A 22,577-nucleotide genomic window follows, 5' to 3' on the forward strand; every position below is an offset into this window, starting at 1 on the left:
GCTTGCTTATATGACCCTGAATGGTTCTTTGGTATTTGTGTGATTTGTAAATATTAAAGTGTGTATAAAAACTGTTTTGCAGGACTTGCAGTATTTAGTGTGTAATAGGCCCTGATCTACATTTCTTGTGTTCCTCCAACTCCAGTTTCTGACTGATTGTTTTGCATTAAAGGGGAAGTTTTTTTTTTTCTTTAAACCTGGACCTTATTTCTGGCATAGAATACGTTCATCTACTCACCGATAACAGTTTGGTGAAAGTCGGCATCCTTCGGAAGAGTATTAGATATCCATATAACGGGAGAGAACGGGGCATAGACAATACAATCAATCAATCAATCAAACTTTATTTATATAGCCCTTTACAATAGCCAACTGGTACTCAAAGTGCTTTACAACAGGATAAAAACAACAATACATAAAACAAAACATAAAACACGATTCAGAAATGGTAAAAGTGCTAAAAGTGCTGCAGGGCATTAAAAGCCTTCCACAAGTGCAATAAAATGGATTGAATAAACTTTGTGTAAAATTACTATAATTAAAAAAGAGCGGATAGAATGGATGCATTGTGGCCCTAATCAGAGTTCGAACGCCAGTCTAAAAAGGTGGGTCTTAAGCTTCGATTTAAAAAAGGCCGAGATCAGTGATGGTGCGGATGCCAGGGGGCAGTTTGTTCCACAGTCTATGGCAAAGGAACGATCACCCCACTGTTTAGATCTCGACCTTGGGATCTCTAAAAGAAGTCTCTTTATTTCACTATGGTCACGCCATCTGCGCTTCGGAGAGGCACGGTCTCGCTATCTACACTTTAAAATCGAATCAGAGACGGACAAAGTTCCTACTGGCTCCTGAAGCCGGTGTAGCGGAAGTGGTTCTGGAGGCAGCAGCGACACTTGTAATGTTCACAGCTTCTGTCTGACACCTCAGAGTTTATAAAACACATACAACACTATCAGAACACATTGTCACCATAGGAACCTTTATAAGTTCAGGCTTTCTAAAGTAACGGGACACACACACATCAGTCCAATCCAGATGTTTTTCTCATCTTTTCATAGTTTCCTGTTTTGCCTTCATAACTCAGATGGAATCAGTCAGTGAAAAACACAGCAGGCTGTGAGAGAAAGTAAAGGTGTTCACCAGACCAACCCAGGCTGAACCTGAGGGATGTATCACTGAAATTACTGAGCACACCATCAGACAGGAGAAGAAGAAGCCCATTTTCACTGATATCAGCATCAGACAGCAGACCTGGAGGTGCTTTTCTCTCTACAGCTGGCCTTCACTCCTCTGTGTCTTCTCTCCAGCCATCTTTGTCCCAACCATTGCATCTGTGGTGTTCAGCACATCTGCAGCATCAGGCCCGCTGGCTCCGTTCTGCTCGTCTTCTGCAGACGGAGCTTTTTCATGGCAGGAAACCATCCAGTGAGTCAGGATTCTGCAGGAACCACTGGAAGACTTTCACTTCCTCCTTTAGTTGAACGCTTCATCAAACTGACATCATGCAGTTCCTCTACTCACCACCAGAGGGAGACGCATCTCCATCAATGCAGAGTCCCGCTCAGTATTACTGACAGTACTTCACAGCCACTGAGAGGACACATTTAAATCAGTAACATACAAAGAAATGATTTCTATATTTGAGCCAGGCTTCCACCTCCATATAAGACACACACTGTGTCCTCATACAACAAGCAGCTCTCCTGTCTGAGCTTCACATCTTTACAGTTAGCATCAGCACACACAGCATGTTGATGAAGATTCTCACTCATCCAGGTCATGGTAATCCTAAGAGCTCACATCCTCTGGCCTAAAAGGCCTCTAGCAAAGAGCCAGATAAGACCAGAGCCACCCACTCTCCAGATAAAGTGCCTTACGAGCTGCTGAAGTTCTTCAGGTAAATAAGTTTATATTAGTTTCTCTTTTGGTCCGAGGCTCTGGTGCTCTGGAGTTACACCAAGTGTTTCTGAATGTTAGCTGCAACACCTTTAAAACCTGTTTTATCTCCATGCAAACAACAGATAATCCTAACTGTCCTGTAGTTCGTAATGTGTCAGATCTCCATTTATTCCATCTCTTTCGCTGCAGTTTTAAAACTTCATTACATTTGTTTTGTTGTTGAACCACCAAACCAGCTCAGAAGACACAGTATTTAATGGCTATCAGGTTGAGTGGAGCATGTAAATGAACAAGTGGTTCACTTCAAGGCAAGTAAGAACATTCATCTTGAAAATCAACAGATATCAGCTTGCTGCACTTTTGCATGAAAGGATAACAAATCCAAGCCTGCAATTGTTATTAAGTTTTAAACAAGAGGCACAAGACTGAAGCGTTGGAACAGACAATTATAGCAGATAATAAAACACGTGTGATCTGTGGTGATTTCAACATGGACCTCTTAAAGGTACATACTCCTAAACAAACTTGTGATTTCTTGGCTGCGTTATACGGTAGAGGCTTGTATCCACTGATCACAAAGCCGAGCAGAGGAGCCACAGATAGTGCAACATTAACTGACAACATTTTTACACATTCCTTGGACACTGGTATAAATAGTGGTTTGGTAATAAGTGATGTAAGTGATCATTTAGCTGTATTTGCAACATTTAATGATCAACTACAGAGGAAGAAAACAGAAAAGCGTAGATATGAAAGGGTAAGGACTGTTAAAGCAATTAATGCTTCAGAAATGAGCTTTAAAACAAGAGTGGAATGAGTTTCATACAGATGAAGTAAACACTGCAGACAATTCATTCTTCAACTGTTATTTATCTCTCTATGATAAACACTGTCCAACAGGTTTATGTTCACATAAGCATAGTTATGCTGAGAAACCTCGGATAACAAAGGCATTAAAAAATGCATGTAAGAAGAAAAATAAACTTTATGGAGACTTTATCAAAACTAGAACAGAGGTTGCTGAAAAACGCTAAGATGTACAAAAACAGGCTGACCAACATGTTGAGGCAAGCAAAGAAGCAACATTATGATAAAATGTTACAAATAAATCAAAATAATATGAAGCGCACATGGAACATCCTAAATAATGTAATGGTGAATAAGCCTTGATCACCAGATCAACCTAAGTGTTTCATAAAGGACAATAAGGTGTTTGGCAATCTGACTGAAGCGGCTGATGAATGTAACTCAGTACAGCGGCTCGTGAATCCTCTGGTGCACGTTGAGCATCGTCATGCTCTTGAATTCCTTCCTGCAGTCGTCACATTTCATGAGGTCCCTCATTTCCACGAGGTTCTCCTGGTGCTCCTTCAGGGCGGACGGGTACTGGAAGTGTTTGCCGCAGTTTGAGCACCACACGGGTATCTTCAGCGACGACCCCTGTTGGTGGTCGGTGCCGCTCACTTCTGCTCTTGACTCTTTTCTCCAAAACAAACGGGTGCTCTTCTTCTGGCAAATGGCTTAAATCTGGTGTCTTTTCAGCCGTGCATGTGTTTAAAATGCTTGTTGCAGTGGATGCAGTGATAGGGCCGATCGTCCTTGTGGCACTGTATGTGTCTGTTCAGTGTTCTGACACAATCAAATGCTTTAGAGCTAACGGGGCACACTTTGAGGGCTTTCTTTGCCACGTTTTGAACAGGTGCAGATGGGCTCTCCTCAGACGTCCCAGGAGGTGTTTCTAAATGAGCTTCCTTTGTGTCGCTGTCACAGTTCTGAGCGTCAGCGCCTGCCAGAATCTGCTCCAGCGTCTTGCTCTGCAGTGTGTCCTTAAAACATTTGAGGAAACTGGACAAGTGGAGGACAAAAGAAGAAGTGTCAGACCTAAAAAACTATCTACAGCAGATGAACAATATCTGAAAGTGATGTCCTGAAGAAAGAGGAAAAAATCCAGCAAAGACCTGACACAGGAGCTGAGAGATGCATCTGGACCTTCAGCTGATCCATCGGCTGTTGGCCCGAGCCTCATCAGAGATGGGCTCCATGGAAGGGTGGCTGTCAAGAAGCTGTTCTGACTATTTAAGATAGTAATTAGGTGTTTTTTAGGCGATGTGAAAACCGTTTGCTGTGACTTTCAAATCTGCTTCAAAACCTGGACGTGTTTCTTCAGATAAACTCCTGACCAACTGTGAAAAAGCAGTGAAAATGTCTGGCCTGTATAAACTTTGTGATGTCAAACAAGATCAGAGATGACATGGATTGTGATGTCACTACAGTGATGACATCACAGCTTTGTGAAGGCTTCTGTTCTGTCTCTTCTGGTCTGTGGTTCCAACCACAGATTCTGGATGGAAGTGAAGTCCGGATTCCAGAATGTTGATTTGTGTTCTCTGTTAATCTCTGGACGACTTCAGCTGATTACTTCCTGTCACTGTCACGTTGGAAGGTCCACTTCTGCCAGTTTTTCAGCAGCCAGTATCATGTTTTCCACCAGCAGTGTTTCCCAAGACAGAATAATGTCAGTTTGTTTAAAATGTTGCCAAAATAAACTATTACAATTACAACAAATGTCATCTCAGGGCACTTCAGTAATAAAGTCCAATTCAGGCCAATTTGAGTTCAGTTCATTATAATTATAATCCAATTATTCAATTCAGAATGAATCCAATTCATTCATACAGAGCAATTCAAAAACTATTTCCTCGCTAAGGAAACCAACAGATGGCACCGAACTTGCACTAGTTCTAATTAGATAGAACTTTTTAATAGTTCTAAGATCATATCTTTCTGGCTTTATTTGCATTTTACAAAGAGTCCCAAATAATTATGAAAGTGGGGTTTTAATTAGAAGAAAAAGCCTCAAAATAAAGTGATTTTTAGGAGTATGCAGGGATTCATTTCCATCTAATGAACAGGTCAGTTATATTAAACAGTGGGCCGTGTGAGCAGCAATCAGGGGAGTAAGGAGTTCACAGATCATAGACAGAGGCAACCGTCCAACTATTCAAAGCTTTTAAAATGAGTAATAAAATCTGACAGGTAACCAGGGAAGGAAGGACAAGAGGCAGGGAGGTGGTCAACCACTGTGTGGCCTGGTGTGGGAATAATCACCTCAGCTGCTGATTTTAGGAGGAGCACCAATAAGCCAAACAGCGTCTCCATCCCAGGAGAAGAGGTGGCTGAGGAACACCTGGGAGTTTACCTGGGCAGCAGACTGTACTGGATATGCAACACTGAAGCTGTCTAAAAAAAGGACAGACCAGACTGTGCACCGCCCATCTCTAGTTCGATGCACAAGTACCGAGGTGTTTTTCAGTGGACCTCCACCAACAGTTTGGAAAGGAGATGAGAGATTCAGCAGACTGATGATGCTAAACAGATAGATCAAAGACATGTGTGCTGCTCATTCAATGAACTTTATTGACAATTTCAACATCTTTTGGGGACGCAGGCACCTCTTTAAGGCAGATGGATTTCACCTTAACAAGTCAGGAGTTCAGTTGCTAAGCTCCAACATTTTTTACTCTCTGCGTCACACACCAGCAGCCCCTATCAAGGACGAGACAGGACAAAATGATCCAAAAGGACAGATAGGACAATGCTCTGGTGAGGGCGCTGAGACAAGGACTGACCATGGAGGACAGCAGATCCAGAAAGAACCTGCAACGTCATCATCCTCACCCCGAGATAAGGAGTCTGCAACGTCATCAGCCTCACCCCGAGATAAGGAGTCTTCACCAGCCCCGGCAGTCCAACAGGTGGAGTCTCCCCCAGCCCCAGTGGGAAACCCCCAGCCTTCGCCCCCACCCCCCCAGACCCCACCCAACCCCCAGCACTCTCCACTCAGTGAATCTGAATCATCATATCTGTGAGTCTGTCTGATATGTGCCGGGTCCAGGCTGTAATACTGATATCAAGAATGCTCTTCCCCAGATAAAGTCAGGGCCCTATGGAGTTCAGACAGCCTTTTCAATCCCTGTGATGACAGGTAACAGAAAAGTGGTCAAACTGGTGAGAAATAAAAAAGGTTCAGTTAAATCTACCAATCTATTGAATATAGTGTGTCAACCCCGAAACGCACCAGTATCATCTGTTGTCTCCACGAGATTAGCCCTACTCAATATCAGATCACTAGCCAACAAATCCCTCTTAGTAAATGACATGATCATGACCTATAGTCTAGACTTTTTATTTCTTAGTGAAACATGGCTGACTGAATGTAGCTGTGATACCATTCTCAATGAGGCAGCACCAACAAATTTCAGTTTTATCATTAAGTGTCGAAGTGGTAAGAAGGGCGGGGGAGTTGCCGCCATTTTTAAATCAGTCTTTCAGTGCAAAGAAATTTTACTTGGTGATTTTAGCTCGTTTGAATATCTCTGTTTTTTAGTAAAGGGGGATCCAAAAGTTATCTTCCTAATCATTTATAGACCACCAAGATACCCAGGAACTTTCTTTGATGAGTTTGCTGAACTGCTGTCAGTTATCTGCACTGACTATAACTTTTTGACACTACTTGACACTTTTGGCCTCCTTCAACATGTGAATGGACCCACACATACTCGAGGCCACACACTGGATCTGGTTATCTCTAAAGGTGTTGACGTTTCTTCTGTTGATTTCAAGGACTTGGCGTTCTCTGATCATTTCTGTGTGTTCTCTGACTTACAGTTAACTCCAAACATTCAGTTAACCCGTGTGTCTGTCAGAAAAAGGTATATAAATGAGAATACCAGTGCTAAGTTTATGGAAGTTATAGCTATGTCATCAACTGCGAGTGCAGAGACAGTTGATGAACTCTTAGATAACTTTAACTTGAAAATCTCAAATGTCATGGATACTGTTGCACCTGTTAAAAATAAGATGATCTTGAGCAGAAAGCGAACACCATGGAGGAACACTATGATGGTAAAGGCCTTGAAAACAGAATGCAGGAAAGCAGAGCGTAAATGGCGAAAAACTAAACTTCAAATTCACCATGACCTCTACAAACAAAGTCTTTGTAATTTTAACCACCGGTTACTCCGCGCTAGACAGCAACACTTATCTCAAATGATTAATAAGAACATCAACAACACTCGTGCTTTGTTTGCTATGGTTGATAAGCTGATAACCCCCCCAAAACATATAGTTTCAGAACTCTGTTCCACAGAAAAATGCAATGAATTTGCTTGTTTTTTCAATGAAAAAATCAAATCTATAAGGCTAAAAATCAACTTAAATCAGCAAGATAATAAAATGGCGCAATCCTTTAAACCACCTGGGAATCAATCAACTATGATGTCAGAATTCAATACAGTTGACCAAAAAACCATAGAAGAAACCGTCCAGCATCTTAAACCATCGACATCCTGTCTTGACACAATGCCATCTGACTTCTTTAAAACTATTGTAAGCTCTGTCCAAACAGATTTGCAGCAAATAATAAACTGCTCACTTCAATCAGGCACGTTTCCTAAACCCTTAAAAGTACCTGCCATCAAGCCACTCCTAAAAAAGACAACATTGGATGCTTCCATTTTAACCAACTACAGACCCATCTCAAATCTTCCTTTCATAGCCAAGATTGTTGAGAAAGTGGTTTTTAATCAACTCAGTAACTTCTTGAACTCCAGTGAATGTTTTTGTCTGACTGAAATTTGTCAAGGAGTCCTCCTTGACAAATTTCAGTCAGGCTTCCGACCTCACCACAGTACAGAAACGGCTCTTATTAAAGTGTTAAATGACATAAGGTTGAACACTGACTCAGACAAGGTGTCAGTTCTGGTATTGTTGGATCTCAGTGCTGCATTTGACACTGTGGATCACAGTTTACTGCTGAACAGGTTGGAAACCTGGGCAGGACTCAGCGGGACAGTCCTAGAATGGTTCAGGTCCTACTTGGAGGAGCGGAGTTATTTTGTGACCATTGGAAGTAATCAATCTGATCGAGTGGCTATGACATGTGGAGTTCCTCAGGGGTCAGTTCTTGGACCCCTTCTGTTCACTCTATACATGCTGCCTCTGGGTCAAATTCTGAAGAACTCTAAAGTCAACTACCACAGCTATGCAGATGACACACAGATATATCTCGCACTGTCTCCAGATGACTGCAGTCCTATAGAGTCATTGTGCGACTGCTTAGAGCAAGTCAAAAAATGGATGAACCAAAATTTCCTTCAGTTAAATCAAGAAAAAACTGAGGTCATTGTGTTTGGCAACAAAGAGAAGAGGTTTGCTGTCAGTAAACATCTTGAGTCACTGTCTCTAGAAACTAAAGACCAAGTCCGGAACCTCGGCGTGCTGATAGACTCAGACCTGACCTTCAACAATCATGTCAAATCAGTCACCAAATCAGCCTTTTATCAACTTAAGAACATATCCAGAATTAAGGGTTTCACGTCCCAAATAGATCAGGAGAAGCTGATTCATGCTTTCATCTCCAGCAGACTTGACTACTGTAACGGTCTTCTGACTGGACTCCCCCAAAAGAGTCTCAAACAGCTGCAGCTCATTCAGAACGCTGAAGCCCGAGTTTTAACCAGAACAAAGAGATCACATCACATCACCCCAGTTCTCAAGTCTTTACATTGGCTCCCGGTCAGATACAGAATAGATTTTGAAGTTCTGCTACTTGTCTACAAATCACGGAATGGTTTAGGTCCAGAATACATGAATGACATGCTAGCTGAGTATAAACCCAGCAGAGCTCTGAGATCTGCTGACTCAGGTCAGATAGTGGAGCCCAGAGTTCAAACTAGACATGGTGAAGCAGCTTTTAGCTGTTATACTGCACACAACTGGAACAAACTACCAGCAGAACTGAAATCAGCCCCAACTGTAGCACTTTTAAATCCAGGTTAAAAACATTTCTCTTTCGGTGTGCTCATGGTTGAGTTTATAATTTTCTTTTTCCCCTCTTCTTTGATTGCTTTTAATTTTTATTCTATGCTTTATGCTGTTCTTTTAAATGGCTTGTCTTTATGTAAAGCACAATGGGCCTCATGCAAGAACATTTTTGTATTTTTATTCTAAATTTCTCTCACTTTTTTCGTAAGGTCTTGTACGAACACGCCACGTCAGATTCAACAAGCGCTCTTAACTTCGGAAAAAGTGTGTAAAGGACCTGCGTAAATGATGAATCCCACTCATGCGTATCAAAGTTCACGTGCACGAGGATAGTAAATTTGCATACTCCACGCCCAAAATGATACCATATAAGGCAGTGCTTCCTCGCTCCTGAGCCAGGAAGTGTTGAGTGTTGAGTCATGAGAAAGGCATCAAGGCACAAAAAGAACAACTTTACGGGCTCTGAGATTGAAGTTCTGCTTTCAGAACTTCAATCTCTGTCATTTTTAGCAGTGTCAGCAGTGGAATTACAGAACCTGCTAAAGCGAAGAAATGGGAAGCATTTACGAGTGCTGTTAATACCATGTCACTGAAATAAATTAAAAAAATGGTTTCGCCCTGGGCAGGCGATCGATGACTGTAACTAAAGCCGTGCAATCAGTTGTTGCCTCATCATGATGGCACTTTGATGGGGTGGTCCATGAGGGGGGTCTTCTGGCAGCACAGCTTCTTGTCTGCCTGGGCTGGTTCAGGTGGAGACCCTCGTTCATGGCAATATTGCATGAACCTGTGCATTGCATATTCCAGGAACGAGGTATCGAGACACACCCACCTGGCCTTCAGCTCAGTGCGCTCCACAACAGCACGGGTGCTTTGATGCGTATATGTGTCTCGTGCTCCAATTATGATTGGTAGTCCAGCCACGGCATGAAAGCCCCTCTTAATTTGTACTTGTTGGACAGCGGCGTATGGGAATTTGATGTACCATAGGTGATAAACTGATGAGAGCTTTGATGACCAAGGGGAGCGCACAGCTCACAGTGGACTGGGACACCCCCGATCTGTCTCCAATCTCCCTCTGAAAGGTTCCCGTGGCCAAAAATCCAAGGGTGGTGAGGACCTGGGCGTTTGGTGGACCTGGGCACTGAAGGTCTTACCAGTTCAGTTGATTGAAGGAAACAAGTCAGCTGTGCTGTCGCAGGGTTGTAACAAAAACCTGCACCCACACGGCCCTTTCATGGACCAGTTTGACACCCCTGCTCTAAGCAATCTGCACAATGACTCTATAGGACTGCAGTCATCTGGAGACAGTGCAAGATATATCTGTGAGTCATCTGCATAGCTGTGGTAGTTGACTTTAGAGTTCTTCAGAATTTGACCCAGAGGCAGCATGTATAGAGTGAACAGAAGGGGTCCAAGAACTGACCCCTGAGGAACTCCACATGTCATAGCCACTCGATCAGATTGATTACTTCCAATGGTCACAAAATAACTCCGCTCCTCCAAGTAGGACCTGAACCATTCTAGGATTGTCCCGCTGAGTCCTGCCCAGGTTTCCAACCTGTTCAGCAGTAAACTGTGATCCACAGTGTCAAATGCAGCACTGAGATCCAACAATACCAGAACTGACACCTTGTCTGAGTCAGTGTTCAACCTTATGTCATTTAACACTTTAATAAGAGCCGTTTCTGTACTGTGGTGAGGTCGGAAGCCTGACTGAAATTTGTCAAGGAGTCCACTGGAGTTCAAGAAGTTACTGAGTTGATTAAAAACCACTTTCTCAACAATCTTGGCTATAAAAGGAAGATTTGAGATGGGTCTGTAGTTGGTTAAAATGGAAGCATCCAATGTTCTCTTTTTTAGGAGTGGCTTGATGGCAGGTACTTTTAAGGGTTTAGGAAACGTGCCTGATTGAAGTGAGCAGTTTATTATTTGCTGGAAATCTGTTTGGAGAGAGCTTACAATAGTTTTAAAGAAGTCATATGGCATTGTGTCAAGACAGGATGTCGATGGTTTAAGATGCTGGACTGTTTCTTCTATGGTTTTTTGGTCAACTGTATCGAATTCTGACATCATAGTTGATTGATTCCAAGGTGGTTTTAAGGATTGCGTCATTTTATTATTTTGCTGATTTAAGTTGATATTTAGCCTTATAGATTTGATTTTTTCATTGAAAAAACAAGCAAATTCATTGCATTTTTCTGTGGAACAGAGTTCTGAAACTATCTGTTTTGGGGGGGTTATCAGCTTATCAACCATAGCAAACAAAGCACGAGTGTTGTTGATGTTCTTATTAATCATTTCAGATAAGTGTTGCTGTCTAGCACGGAGTAACCCGTGGTTAAAATTACAAAGACTTTGTTTGTAGAGGTCATGGTGAATTTGAAGTTTAGTTTTTCGCCATTTACGCTCTGTTTTCCTGCATTCTGTTTTCAAGGCCTTTATCATCATAGTGTTCCTCCATGGTGTTCGCTTTCTGCTCAAGATCATCTTATTTTTAACAGGTGCAACAGTATCCATGACATTTGAGATTTGAATGGTATCACAGCTACATTCAGTCAGCCATGTTTCACTAAGAAATAAAAAGTCTAGACTATAGGTCATGATCATGTCATTTACTAAGAGGGATTTGTTGGCTAGTGATCTGATATTGAGTAGGGCTAATCTCGTGGAGACAACAGGTGATACTGGTGTGTTTCAGGGTTGACACACTATATTCAATAGATTGGTAGATTTAACTGAACCTTTTTTATTTCTCACCAGTTTGACCACTTTTCTGTTACCTGTCATCACAGGGATTGAAAAGGCTGTCTGAACTCCATAGGGCCCTGACTTTATCTGGGGAAGAGCATTCTTGATATCAGTATTACAGCCTGGACCCGGCACATATCAGACAGACTCACAGATATTATGATTCAGAGGAGGTGGGGGGGCTTGGTGACTTTTGTTTGAGGGCTGTTTCCAACGTGATGGACGTGGTGGAATGGGAGGGGCTGGATGAGGTGGGATGTTAGGGGGGTTTCCCACTGGGGCTGGGGGAGACTCCGCCTGTTGGACTGCCGGGGCTGGTGAAGACTCCTTATCTCGGGGTGAGGCTGATGACGTTGCAGACTCCTTATCTCGGGGTGAGGCTGATGACGTTGCAGACTCCTTATCTCGGGGTGAGGATGATGACGTTGCAGGTTCTTTCTGGATCTGCTGTCCTCCATGGTCAGTCCTTGTCTCAGCGCCCTCACCAGAGCATTGTCCTATCTGTCCTTTTGGATCGTTTTGTCCTGTCTCGTCCTTGATAGGGGCTGCTGGTGTGTGACGCAGAGAGTAAAAAATGTTGGAGCTTAGCAACTGAACTCCTGACTTGTTAAGGTGAAATCCATCTGCCTTAAAGAGGTGCCTGCGTCCCCAAAAGATGTTGAAATTGTCAATAAAGTTCATTGAATGAGCAGCACACATGTCTTTGAGCCATCTGTTTAGCATCATCAGTCTGCTGAATCTCTCATGTCCTTTCCAAACTGTTGGTGGAGGTCCACTGAAAAACACCTCAGTACTTGTGCATCGAACCTTCACAAACTGAAGCTCCCGTTTGTGTTTCTACTCTTCCGGGTCACGGACTCCCTATCCGAGTCCGTCTGCGGAGGGAAAGTGAGCCCAAAAGGTTCTGGCCAGATCCTGGATCCGGTCGCAGCCGGCATGTTTTCTGAGCTCCTCCACCCGGCCGAAGGAGTCAGAGGAGGTCATGGCCCAGTTTGGGACGTCACGCTTCTGTCGGCCCTCTGCAGAGGAAATGAAACGGCTTTAAGCAGAACCACGTGTGCTTCCTATGCTTCATAGCTTCACTGTCCTTCCACACACAGTTTGCTGCTTCTTTGCATTTTGTAAAGTTAATATATGACCAAGATGAGACAATTTACCCAAAACAGCTCAAATCTAATCTGCTGATATTTGTTATAGTTCTTTTTTACAACCAAATACTCAGACTCAGCTGTGTGGACCCCACTCTCCTCTGCACCTAAACACGGCAGCACAAGCATCAGTTCCTCCTCTTTAGATCCAGTTACTGGGATGAAAATGCGATGCTGACTGTCAATCTTTCAGTCAAGATATGATGTGTCACAACTGCAAGAAGTACGTCTGGTTCTATAAGTTGTAAATGAAGCAGGGAGGATCCAAGCTTCCTAAAGTAACTCAGGAGTCCACAAACTCAGGGACGTCATGACCATGAACATACACCTGGCCTCAGTTTGGCTCTTCCAGCACATAAATGCTGAACAACACCACTCCCTGTTTGCCTGTTGAAGTTGACTCTATTAGCCTCAGGCCTCTGAACTGCTTTAAAGTCAAATTTCTTGCCATCATTAGTTTCACAAATGTTTACAATAGACTGAATTACAGGTTAAAGTCACTGGACGTTATCCAACAAAAAGAATGTCACAATGACTGATCTTATAAGAGGTTTCATTTTCTTTTATACACCAGCCTGCCTCTTGGATATTACCCAGATACATCTCCAGCAGCAGAAATACAAAAAAAAAGTACAGTCTGGTCTGTCCTTTTTTAAGACAGCTTCAGTGTTGCATATCCAGTACAGTCTGCTGCCCAGGTAAACTCCCAGGTGTTCCTCAGCCACCTCTTCTCCTGGGATGGAGACGCTGTTTGGCTTATTGGGGCTCCTCCTAAAATCAGCAGCTGAGGTGATTATTCCCACACCAGGCCACACAGTGGCTGCCCACCTCCCTGCCTCTTGTCCTTCCTTCCCTGGTTACCTGTCAGATTTTATTACTCATTTGACCGTAGTCCAAGCTGAGAGGCGTTTACATTTATTTAGAATGATCTACCTTTTTTATGAGGGGCTTCTGAGAAGCCGTAGCCAGGGAGAGATGGGATTATGACCTCAAACGCTACGCTATCATGGTTTTGTGTCAGAAGTGGTAGGATCCTGTAGAACTCATAAAAGGAGCCTGGCCAGCCGTGAACATGCATGAGTGGCAGAACCCTCTGATTCCCACTGGAAGGTGGGCGTACATGGATGAAGTGCACGTCCAGTCCTGCACCACAACAAAGGCAGAAAAACATGTGGGGCCATTCTTGGCCAATTCTTAACATGAAACTTTTTTTGGTTTATTCCTCAAGGAGCTTCACCTTCGATTTTGGTTTTGAAGTGTGGATATTTGTTAAGCACCGCCACCTGCTTTTTCCAGTCCTCCAATAGGACACCACTTTCTTGAGATAAGTGGAGTTGAAGCCATACTGGAAGCAGCTGTCTTCTAAAGGGTCGCTGTAGCGGGTTCTGTCAATGCGCTCATGGAGGTCCTGTTAGAACAAAAAAAAAAAAAACAAGTGCCGACTGCTTCACATGGCAGAATTAGAGACTTTCTATTGTCATATCTAAAAGGTAATCAAGTTAGTTTAAACGTAAAAGCACCTCCATCTCTTTATCTGAGGTGTGCACTGTAAATGGATATATTTTATCATCCTCTGACTGTGGCTTTTCTCCTGATCCCCACCACCCTTCCCCAAAGGGATCGTTTTCGGCCTGCTCCTCCTGTGCACTGCATAAGCCAGTATTCCCCCTGCTGCCACAGCAGACCCGATTAGAAGCTGTTGTTGCACAACGTCCAGGCCAAAGAAAGTGTCCCTGCAGAGTGTGGAGGGGGGTACTAATTAGGAAAAATCTCATTGTGTGCCATTACATCTGTTTAAGTCGCTCTAAAAGTTGAGTATGACTGGTAAAAACACTTCTTACTTCAAAAGCTGGAGCCTCTGCATCGTGCCATTCAGAGCAATGTGAGAGCTCACGGGTGACTTTTGACCCGCTCTAATTGGACAGAGGTTGGGAAAAGTTTAATCTCCTAAACAGTGCTTCGACAGTTTTTGTTACGGTGCGTTTAGACGTACCTTCGCTGTCACGCTTGACGTGTCTGTTGGGTCTCGAGCTGGTGTTTCCGAACCTAACCTCAGTCAAAACGCCAAATATGAGTGATCCAACCGGGAAAAGGTGCAGAAAGAAAAGGAGGGGGGGGGGGGGGGGATCTCTCTGCCGGTTGTGCCAAAAAGTGATTGTCTGTCTGCTACAAAATGCACTTCTTTTGGCCACAGTTGTAATAATTACGGAACAACGAACGTTGAACTTTGAAGACACGTGCTTTTGCTATAATTACATTAGAATGCAGTTGTGTGTATCTCCATATTATGACCGTTTAACCCAGAGAAAAGCAGACGCTTTTGCGCTACCGCTCAATGGGCTGCTGTGCGCGCTCCCGCGGCCGGGAATCAGATTCTGGCAGACAATAACTTTTTGGCACAACACCTGTCATCTGTTGCAGACATTGGTGATTGGCTGTGAGACACACCACTCCCGCGTGCCGAGCCGCCGTGACGTCGTTGTTTTCAATAAAAACTGCGCCGTCGTCGGGTGTGATTTAGTTGTTCCTGTTGTTTGGTGTTTAGTGTCCGTAAAGTTTTACCCGCAGAAAGATGCAGTGGACTCTTGTTTTCCCCCTTCTTGCGGCCGTTTTTGCAGTTGTGTGGAGCGGTATCCCGGGGGGCATAGAGCTTGAAAGTCCCGCCTCCTTGACGTCATTCAACTTCCTCCCCTCGGGACCACGGAAGTGTAATAATTTGCAATTCAAGTCAATGACGGAGCCAAGACGGAATAAAACTATTTTTTGCGCTTGATGGAATTGAGTCTTGCATTTCACATATGTTGTGTAGGACATTTTTTAATATTTTTTCATACCAGTAGTGTAACAGTTTAGCGGGCATAAGTGCTTCATTGTTAAGTTATTTTTCTGAGCATTTCTCGAACTACAGCATGTAGCGTTTGGCACGGAAAATAAACGTCATCACGTTTGGGCGCGCGGAGGAGTGGAAGAATGGCGCTGTTGTTGGCCAGTTTCACTCAGTTTTTCGAGGGCGAACGAAAATTTGTGAGCCGAGGAGAGAACCACTACCAGTCGGGGCACGTGGAGAGCTTCTGCTATGCTGGTGGTGATATGTCTGGCTTCGTCCATGCCAGCCAGCGAGACCGCCGGTATACAGTTAATGTGGGATCAGTGACGTAGCATATGCGACGCAATGTAGTCTTTTTACCCTAACTTTTTTTTACAACGTTTAACCAGGCACTCCTACGACATTTCGCCAATGTTTTTGCATGAACTCATCCATATTTAACCCCAGAACATCATGCGTGTACTGTAAAAAGGCATATAATGACTGGGAACAGAAGACATCATCCTGCCCGTGTCAATAGATCCAGGCATGAGGTCCCATGGGGACGACGGAAGTAGGAAGAAGAAGCAAAAAAGGGGGCGGGACTTTCAAGCTCTATTAGCGACGCAGATATCAACGACGAAGGGGTCAAATATGCTCTGAACTTCGCCGTGGTCCAACACAACAGACGCCTTAACGACATTTACCTCCACAATGTCGTAGAGGTGGTCAGGGCTCAGTCCCAGGTAGGTCCCGCTTTGAACTGTGGATGTATTTTTGATTTAACAGAGTGTTTCCTACGGTGGCCGAGAAGGGCAAAACAAAATTACAAACTCTGAAACACTTTTACATTTTGGAAAACAAAATAACATTTCCCAAAACAAATTAACATTTCCCAAAACAAATTAACATTTCAGAAAACAAAATTACATTTCGCGAAACACTTTTACAAGTTCCGAAACAAATTAACATTTGTTTCACAAAACACTTTTATAAAGTCGACAATATTACGGAAAGGGTGATGACACTACCTTATTTTTAAAGGACGCGAATCAAATCCCCTTAGCCATCAATGAAATTAGCATTTTCTCTAAAGCTTCTGGTCTTTATCTTAACCTTAAGAAATGTGAAATAATGGCTCTTAAGGACTGTTCCAAAACCTCAATTGAGAGCATACCAGTTAAAGATGAGGTCGTCTATCTAGGTATAACCATCACAAAGGATCAGAAAAAAAGAAGCTCTCTGATCTTTGACCCTCTTATTCTAAAGACTAGAAAAAGACTCAATCAGTGGTTAGTAAGAGATCTTTCACTGCGTGGTCGTATTCTGCTTACTAAGGCCCAAGGCATTTCCAGGCTTACTTATGCTGCGCAGGCGTTAGAAGTTGTCAATAAAGCTGAGAAAGAAATTGACAAGTTATTATTTAATTTTGTCTGGAAAAATAGGACCCACTATATTAAGAAATCTACTCTAATGAACTCGTATGAAAACGGAGGACTGAACTGTTTATCATTCTCCATTTTGAATAACACCTTTAAGATAAAGTGGATTCGTCAATTTTTTAAATCTCCAGCCTCAATTTGGAACATTATACCTCTCCATATTTTTTCTAAATTCGGCGGTTTGAATTTCTTTTTGGTTTGTAACTTTGATATACAGAAGCTTCCAATCAAACTCTCTAATTTTCACCGTCAGGCCTTTTTATCATGGTTACTTATCTACAAGCACAATTTCTCTCCTCATCGATACATCATATGGAATAATAAGGACATTTTATTTAAGAAGGAAACTTTGTTTTTGGATACCTGGTTTAATCATAACATTATTCTGGTAGATCAACTGTTTAACAGTACTGGAATGTTACTAAGTTATGAGGATTTCCTATCTAAATTTAATTTTCCCATTTCTCATGGAGAATACGCAAAAGTTTTCGAGGCTATTTCTACAAAGATTTGCATGTTATTCAAACAGAGGACAAGACTCAGTTATCTTCATTCTCCAACTCTTACTCCTCTACATTCTCCTGTTGGTAAAATATGCTTCAACCCTCTTCTTCGTAACAACAACAAATCAATCAGATCCTTGTTTCAGAAGGAGACGACTTCTACTCCTGCTGTCTTTCAATTTTGGAATCGTTTTCGATCTGATATATCTTGGAAATCTACCTGGTTGCTCCCAAATCATTTTATTCTCACCAACAAGGTAAAAGAAGTGTTCTATAAACTCATTCACAGGATCTACCCTGCTAAAGACTACCTGAAGAAATTCAACTCAAACATTAATGTGAACTGTACCTTCAGTGATCTTTGCCCCGAGTCCATCACTCATTTGTTCTGGTTATGTCCTCATTCTAAAGAGTTCTGGCAACATTTTTGTAATTCTATTGATTTAAAAATTTTTGCAAGCTTTCAGTTGTTCTGGGAACATGTCCTATTTGGCTATCAACAAAGTGCTAAAATGAATCCAAAGATTTTCTTTATTAATCTACTTCTTTTTAAAGCTAAATTTCACATACACAAACACAAATTTTTGAAAAGAAAACCTCTTTTTTGTATATTTGGTTGAATTAAAGCAATACCTTCTTACAATTAGACCTTTAACTAATAAAAAAGCAAAAACAACTATATGGGCCTGTTCCCAACTTGGGATTTTGGACGAACTGTTGTCATAATCCCTAATTTTTTTATTTTTTATTTTATTTTTATTTTTTTGTTACAAGAGATTCCTTGGCACATATGTCTTTGTGTTCATTAGCTTTTTTTGTGTAAGTGCATCATGAAGGTCATCTTCTTCGTTTTATTATTATTCCTATGCTCCTCCTGGCTATCTTCTTTTTGGCGTTATGTTCACTTTTGTAAATTGTTATTTTATTGTATTACTAATAAAGATTAAAAAAAAATATATATTACGGAAAGGGAGGTTCCAAACCTCCAAGCTCCGAGGTTGACCCGGAAGTTATAACGGAAGCCTTCGATTTGATATAGCAGCGTTTTGAAACGCTGCTATATCGCTGTTCATCTTGGATCACTATGAATTCAAATCGAAGGCTTCCGTTATAACTTCCGGGTCAACCTCGGAGCTTGGAGGTTTGGAACCTCCCTTTCCGTAATATTGTCGACTTTGTAAAAATGTTTTCTGAAATGTTAATTTGTTTTGGGAAATGTTAATTTGTTTCGGAACTTGTAAAAATGTTTTCTGAAATGTTAATTTGTTTTGGGAAATGTTAATTTGTTTCGGAACTTGTAAAAATGTTTTCTGAAATGTTAATTTGTTTTGGGAAATGTTATTTTGTTTTCCAAAATGTAAAAGTGTTTCAGAGTTTGTAATTTTGTTTTGCCCTTCTCGGCCACCGTAGTTTCCCACATGAATCAAAGAATGTCAAACACAGTTAGACGTGCAGTCAGTGCAACTCCTTAAGGCTTTTCGCTCAACCACCGTATTTTATAAAATAGCCAAAGGTATGCCATTTTTATCCATATTTAGTTAAACATGCCCGTTCATCTTGACTGGTTGTCAGGGGTTACGTAACAGTTTGGCCTTTTGCATACAAAAATCATAATCCACTCAAGTCTTTTAGCCTGTTGAAGCAAATCCGCCCTGAAATTAAATAACATAAAAAGAAGCACTTATTTAGATTGAGTCATTTCCGGCTCGGTCACCCCACCCAGACATCTAAAGTCACACTTGGCCACGCATATTTGACTTGAAATCCACCAGAGTATCACTGTAGTGCCTCATTAATGAATTGTGACACATTCTGCATTTCTGTGTGTCGCCTTCTCCTTACAGGTGGTTGCTGGGACGAATTACGTCATAACTGTGAAACTGGTAAAAACCGGCTGCAGAAAGGACGCTGTCAATGAAGAGTGTAACCTCACCTCAAGCCCGGTGAAAGCACAGGTAAATGACCTCATAAAGAGGCTCAGACTTGAGCTCTTGGAAGAGTAATTCCCATGTATTCTGTCACTAGAGCAGACCTCGTGTTGAGCGGTCATACTGTTGAGTTGTCTAATTTTATTCTAAATCTATCAATATCTGTACCATTATTAATGTAATCTCAGTCCCATTAATTGTGTTCTGAATGTCTCTTTCAGCCTTACCAGTGCACGTTTACTGTGTGGAGCCGCCCATGGTTGAGCGATATCAGGCTGTTGGACACCAAATGCTAGAAAGAAAGCTTTGTGGAAAATCACCTAGATTGGCATGGTTTGCAGAATAAATTTCAGCCATAGTCAAATGTATTTTCCTGCAGATGAACCACAAAGTGTTGCATCCTTTTTCCTCCTCTGTTAGTTCCCTGTAAGCAGAATAACATGTTTCAAACTTTACACTATGCAATAAAGAGATGTACTGTCTTTAGGAGGAACAGCTCCTCTGTAATGCCTTTAGAACTAATCAAGGTGAATGAGAGAACACCCTGTATCAAATTGTTGATTATTGCTCATTAAAACCTGCACAATTTCAAAATGAAAGTTTCTTGTGAGCTTTTATGAATGCATCCATGTCCATCCATCCATCCATCCATTATCTTCCGCTGGTCCGGGGATCGGGTCGCGGGGGCAGCAGCTTGAGCAAAGAGACCCAGACGTCCCTGTCCCCGGCCACTTCCTCCAGCTCTTCTGGGGGGACCCCGAGGCGTTCCCAGGCCAGCCGAGAGACATAGTCTCTCCAACGTGTCCTGGGTCTTCCCCGGGGTCTCCTCCCAGTGGGACGGGCCCGGAACACCTCACCGGGGAGGCGTCCAGGAGGCATTCTCACCAGATGCCCGAGCCACCTCATCTGACTCCTCTCGATGCGGAGGAGCAGCGGTTCTACTCCGAGCCCCTCCCGGATGACCGAGCTTCTCACCCTATCTCTAAGGGAGAGCCCAGACACCCTGCGGAGGAAACTCATTTCGGCCGCTTGTATTCGCGATCTCGTTCTTTCGGTCACTACCCACAGCTCGTGACCATAGGTGAGGGTAGGAACATAGATTGACCGGTAAATCGAGAGCTTCGCCTTCTGGCTCAGCTCCTTCTTCACCACGACGGGCCGGTGCAGAGCCCGCATCACTGCAGACGCCGCACCAATCCGTCTGTCAATCTCCTGTTCCATTCGTCCCTCACTCGTGAACAAGACCCCGAGATACTTGAACTCCTCCACTTGGGGAAGGATCTCATTCCCGACCCGGAGAGAGCATTCCACCCTTTTCCGGCCGAAGACCATGGTCTCAGATTTGGAGGTGCTGATGGTCATCCCAGCCGCTTCACACTCGGCTGCGAACCGCTCCAGTGAGAGCTGAAGGTCACGGCCTGACGACGCCAACAGAACCAAATCATCCGCAAAAAGCAGAGACCCGATTCTGAGGTCGCCAAACCGGACCCCCTCGACGCCCTGGCTGCGCCTAGAAATTCTGTCCATAAAAATTATGAACAGAATCGGTGACAAAGGGCAGCCCTGACGGAGTCCAACCCTCACAGGAAACATGTCCGACTTACTGCCGGCAATGCGGACCAGACTCTGACACCGGTCATACAGGGACCGAACAGCCCATATCAAGGAGTCCGGCACTCCATACTCCCGGAGCACCCCCCACAAGAGTCCCCGAGGGACACGGTCGAACGCCTTCTCCAAGTCCACAAAACACATGTAGACAGGTTGGGCGAACTCCCATGCTCCCTCCAGGATCCTGCGGAGGGTGAAGAGCTGGTCCACTGTTCCACGGCCAGGACGAAAACCACACTGCACCTCCTGAATCCGAGATTCGACTATCCGGCGGATCCTCCTCTCCAGTACCCCCGAAAAGACCTTACCAGGGAGGCTGAGGAGTGTGATCCCCCTATAGTTGGAACACACCCTCCGGTCCCCCTTTTTAAAGAGGGGGACCACCACCCCGATCTGCCAGTCCAGAGGCACTGCCCCCGATGTCCACGCGATGCTGCAGAGGCGTGTCAACCAAGACAGCCCCACAACATCCAGAGCCTTGAGGAACTCAGGACGGACCTCATCCACCCCCGGGGCCTTGCCACCGAGGAGTTTTTTGACCACCTCGGCAACCTCAGCCCCAGAAATGGGAGGTCCCACGTCCGAGCCCCCCAACTCTGCTTCCTCATCGGAAGGCGTGTCGGTAGGATTGAGGAGGCCCTCGAAGTACTCCCCCCACCGACTCACGACGTCCCTAGTTGAAGTCAGCAGAGCCCCGCCCTCACCATACACGGTGTTGACGGTGCACCGCTTCCCCCCCCTGAGCCGCCGGATGGTGGACCAGAATCTCCTCGAGGCCGTCCGGAAATCGTTCTCCATGGCCTCCCCGAACTCCTCCCAAGCCCGAGTTTTTGCCTCAGCAACCGCCGAGGCTGCGTTCCGCTTGGCCTGTCGGTACCCATCAGCTGCTTCCAGAGTCCCACTGGCCAAAAAGGCCCGATAGGACTCCTTCTTCAGCTTGACGGCCTCCCTCACCACTGGGGTCCACCAGCGGGTTCGGGGATTGCCGCCACGACAGGCACCGACCACCTTGCGGCCACAGCTCCGGTCGGCCGCCTCAACAATGGAGGCACGGAACATGGCCCATTCGGGCTCAATGTCCCCCACCTCCCCCGGGACATGGTTGAAGCTCTGCCGGAGGTGGGAGTTGAAACTCCTCCTTACAGGGGATTCCGCCAGCCGTTCCCAGCAGACCCTCACAATACGTTTGGGCCTGCCAGGTCTGACCGGCTTCCTCCCCCACCAGCGGAGCCAACTCACCACCAGGTGGTGATCAGTTGACAGCTCCGCCCCTCTCTTCACCCGAGTGTCCAGGACATACGGCCGCAAGTCCGATGATACGACTACAAAGTCGATCATCGAGCTGCGGCCTAGGGTGTCCTGGTGCCAAGTGCACATATGGACACCCTTATGCCTGAACATGGTGTTCGTTATGGACAATCCGTGATGAGCACAGAAGTCCAACAACAAAACACCACTCTGATTCAGATCGGGGGGGCCGTTCCTCCCAATCACGCCCCTCCAGGTCTCACTGTCATTGCCCACGTGAGCATTGAAGTCCCCCAGCAGGACGAGGGAGTCTCCCGGAGGAGCACTCTCTAGTGCCTCCTCCAGGGACTCCAAAAAGGGTGGGTACTCTGAACTGCCGTTCGGTGCATAAGCACAAACAACAGTCAGGACCCGTC

General features: G+C 44.2%; 1 protein-coding gene across 1 annotated transcript; it reads left to right on the plus strand.

Moving 5' to 3' along the window:
- The first annotated feature begins 15,593 nt into the window (after positions 1-15,593).
- LOC142391217 (cystatin-C-like) lies at positions 15,594-19,901 on the plus strand. Its single transcript, XM_075476993.1, has 4 exons — positions 15,594-15,751; positions 16,052-16,175; positions 19,219-19,329; positions 19,524-19,901. Exons 1-4 carry the CDS (start codon positions 15,594-15,596, stop codon positions 19,596-19,598), a joined length of 468 nt encoding a protein of 155 aa, XP_075333108.1. The 3' UTR covers positions 19,599-19,901.
- The last annotated feature ends 2,676 nt before the right edge of the window (positions 19,902-22,577 follow it).

This window comes from Odontesthes bonariensis, chromosome 11 (genome assembly GCF_027942865.1).
Source record: "Odontesthes bonariensis isolate fOdoBon6 chromosome 11, fOdoBon6.hap1, whole genome shotgun sequence".
Classification (NCBI taxonomy): domain Eukaryota; kingdom Metazoa; phylum Chordata; class Actinopteri; order Atheriniformes; family Atherinopsidae; genus Odontesthes; species Odontesthes bonariensis.

What these genes read in the sequence shown, in the direction of transcription:
- LOC142391217 (XM_075476993.1), top strand. Translation starts at nt 15,594, where the DNA reads ATGGCGCTGTTGTTGGCCAGTTTCACTCAGTTTTTCGAGGGCGAACGA. An exon ending in TGGTCAGGGCTCAGTCCCAG is followed by an intron (nt 16,176 to 19,218) that starts GTAGGTCCCGCT and finishes TTCTCCTTACAG; the next exon opens with GTGGTTGCTGGGACGAATTA. An exon ending in CAAGCCCGGTGAAAGCACAG is followed by an intron (nt 19,330 to 19,523) that starts GTAAATGACCTC and finishes TGTCTCTTTCAG; the next exon opens with CCTTACCAGTGCACGTTTAC.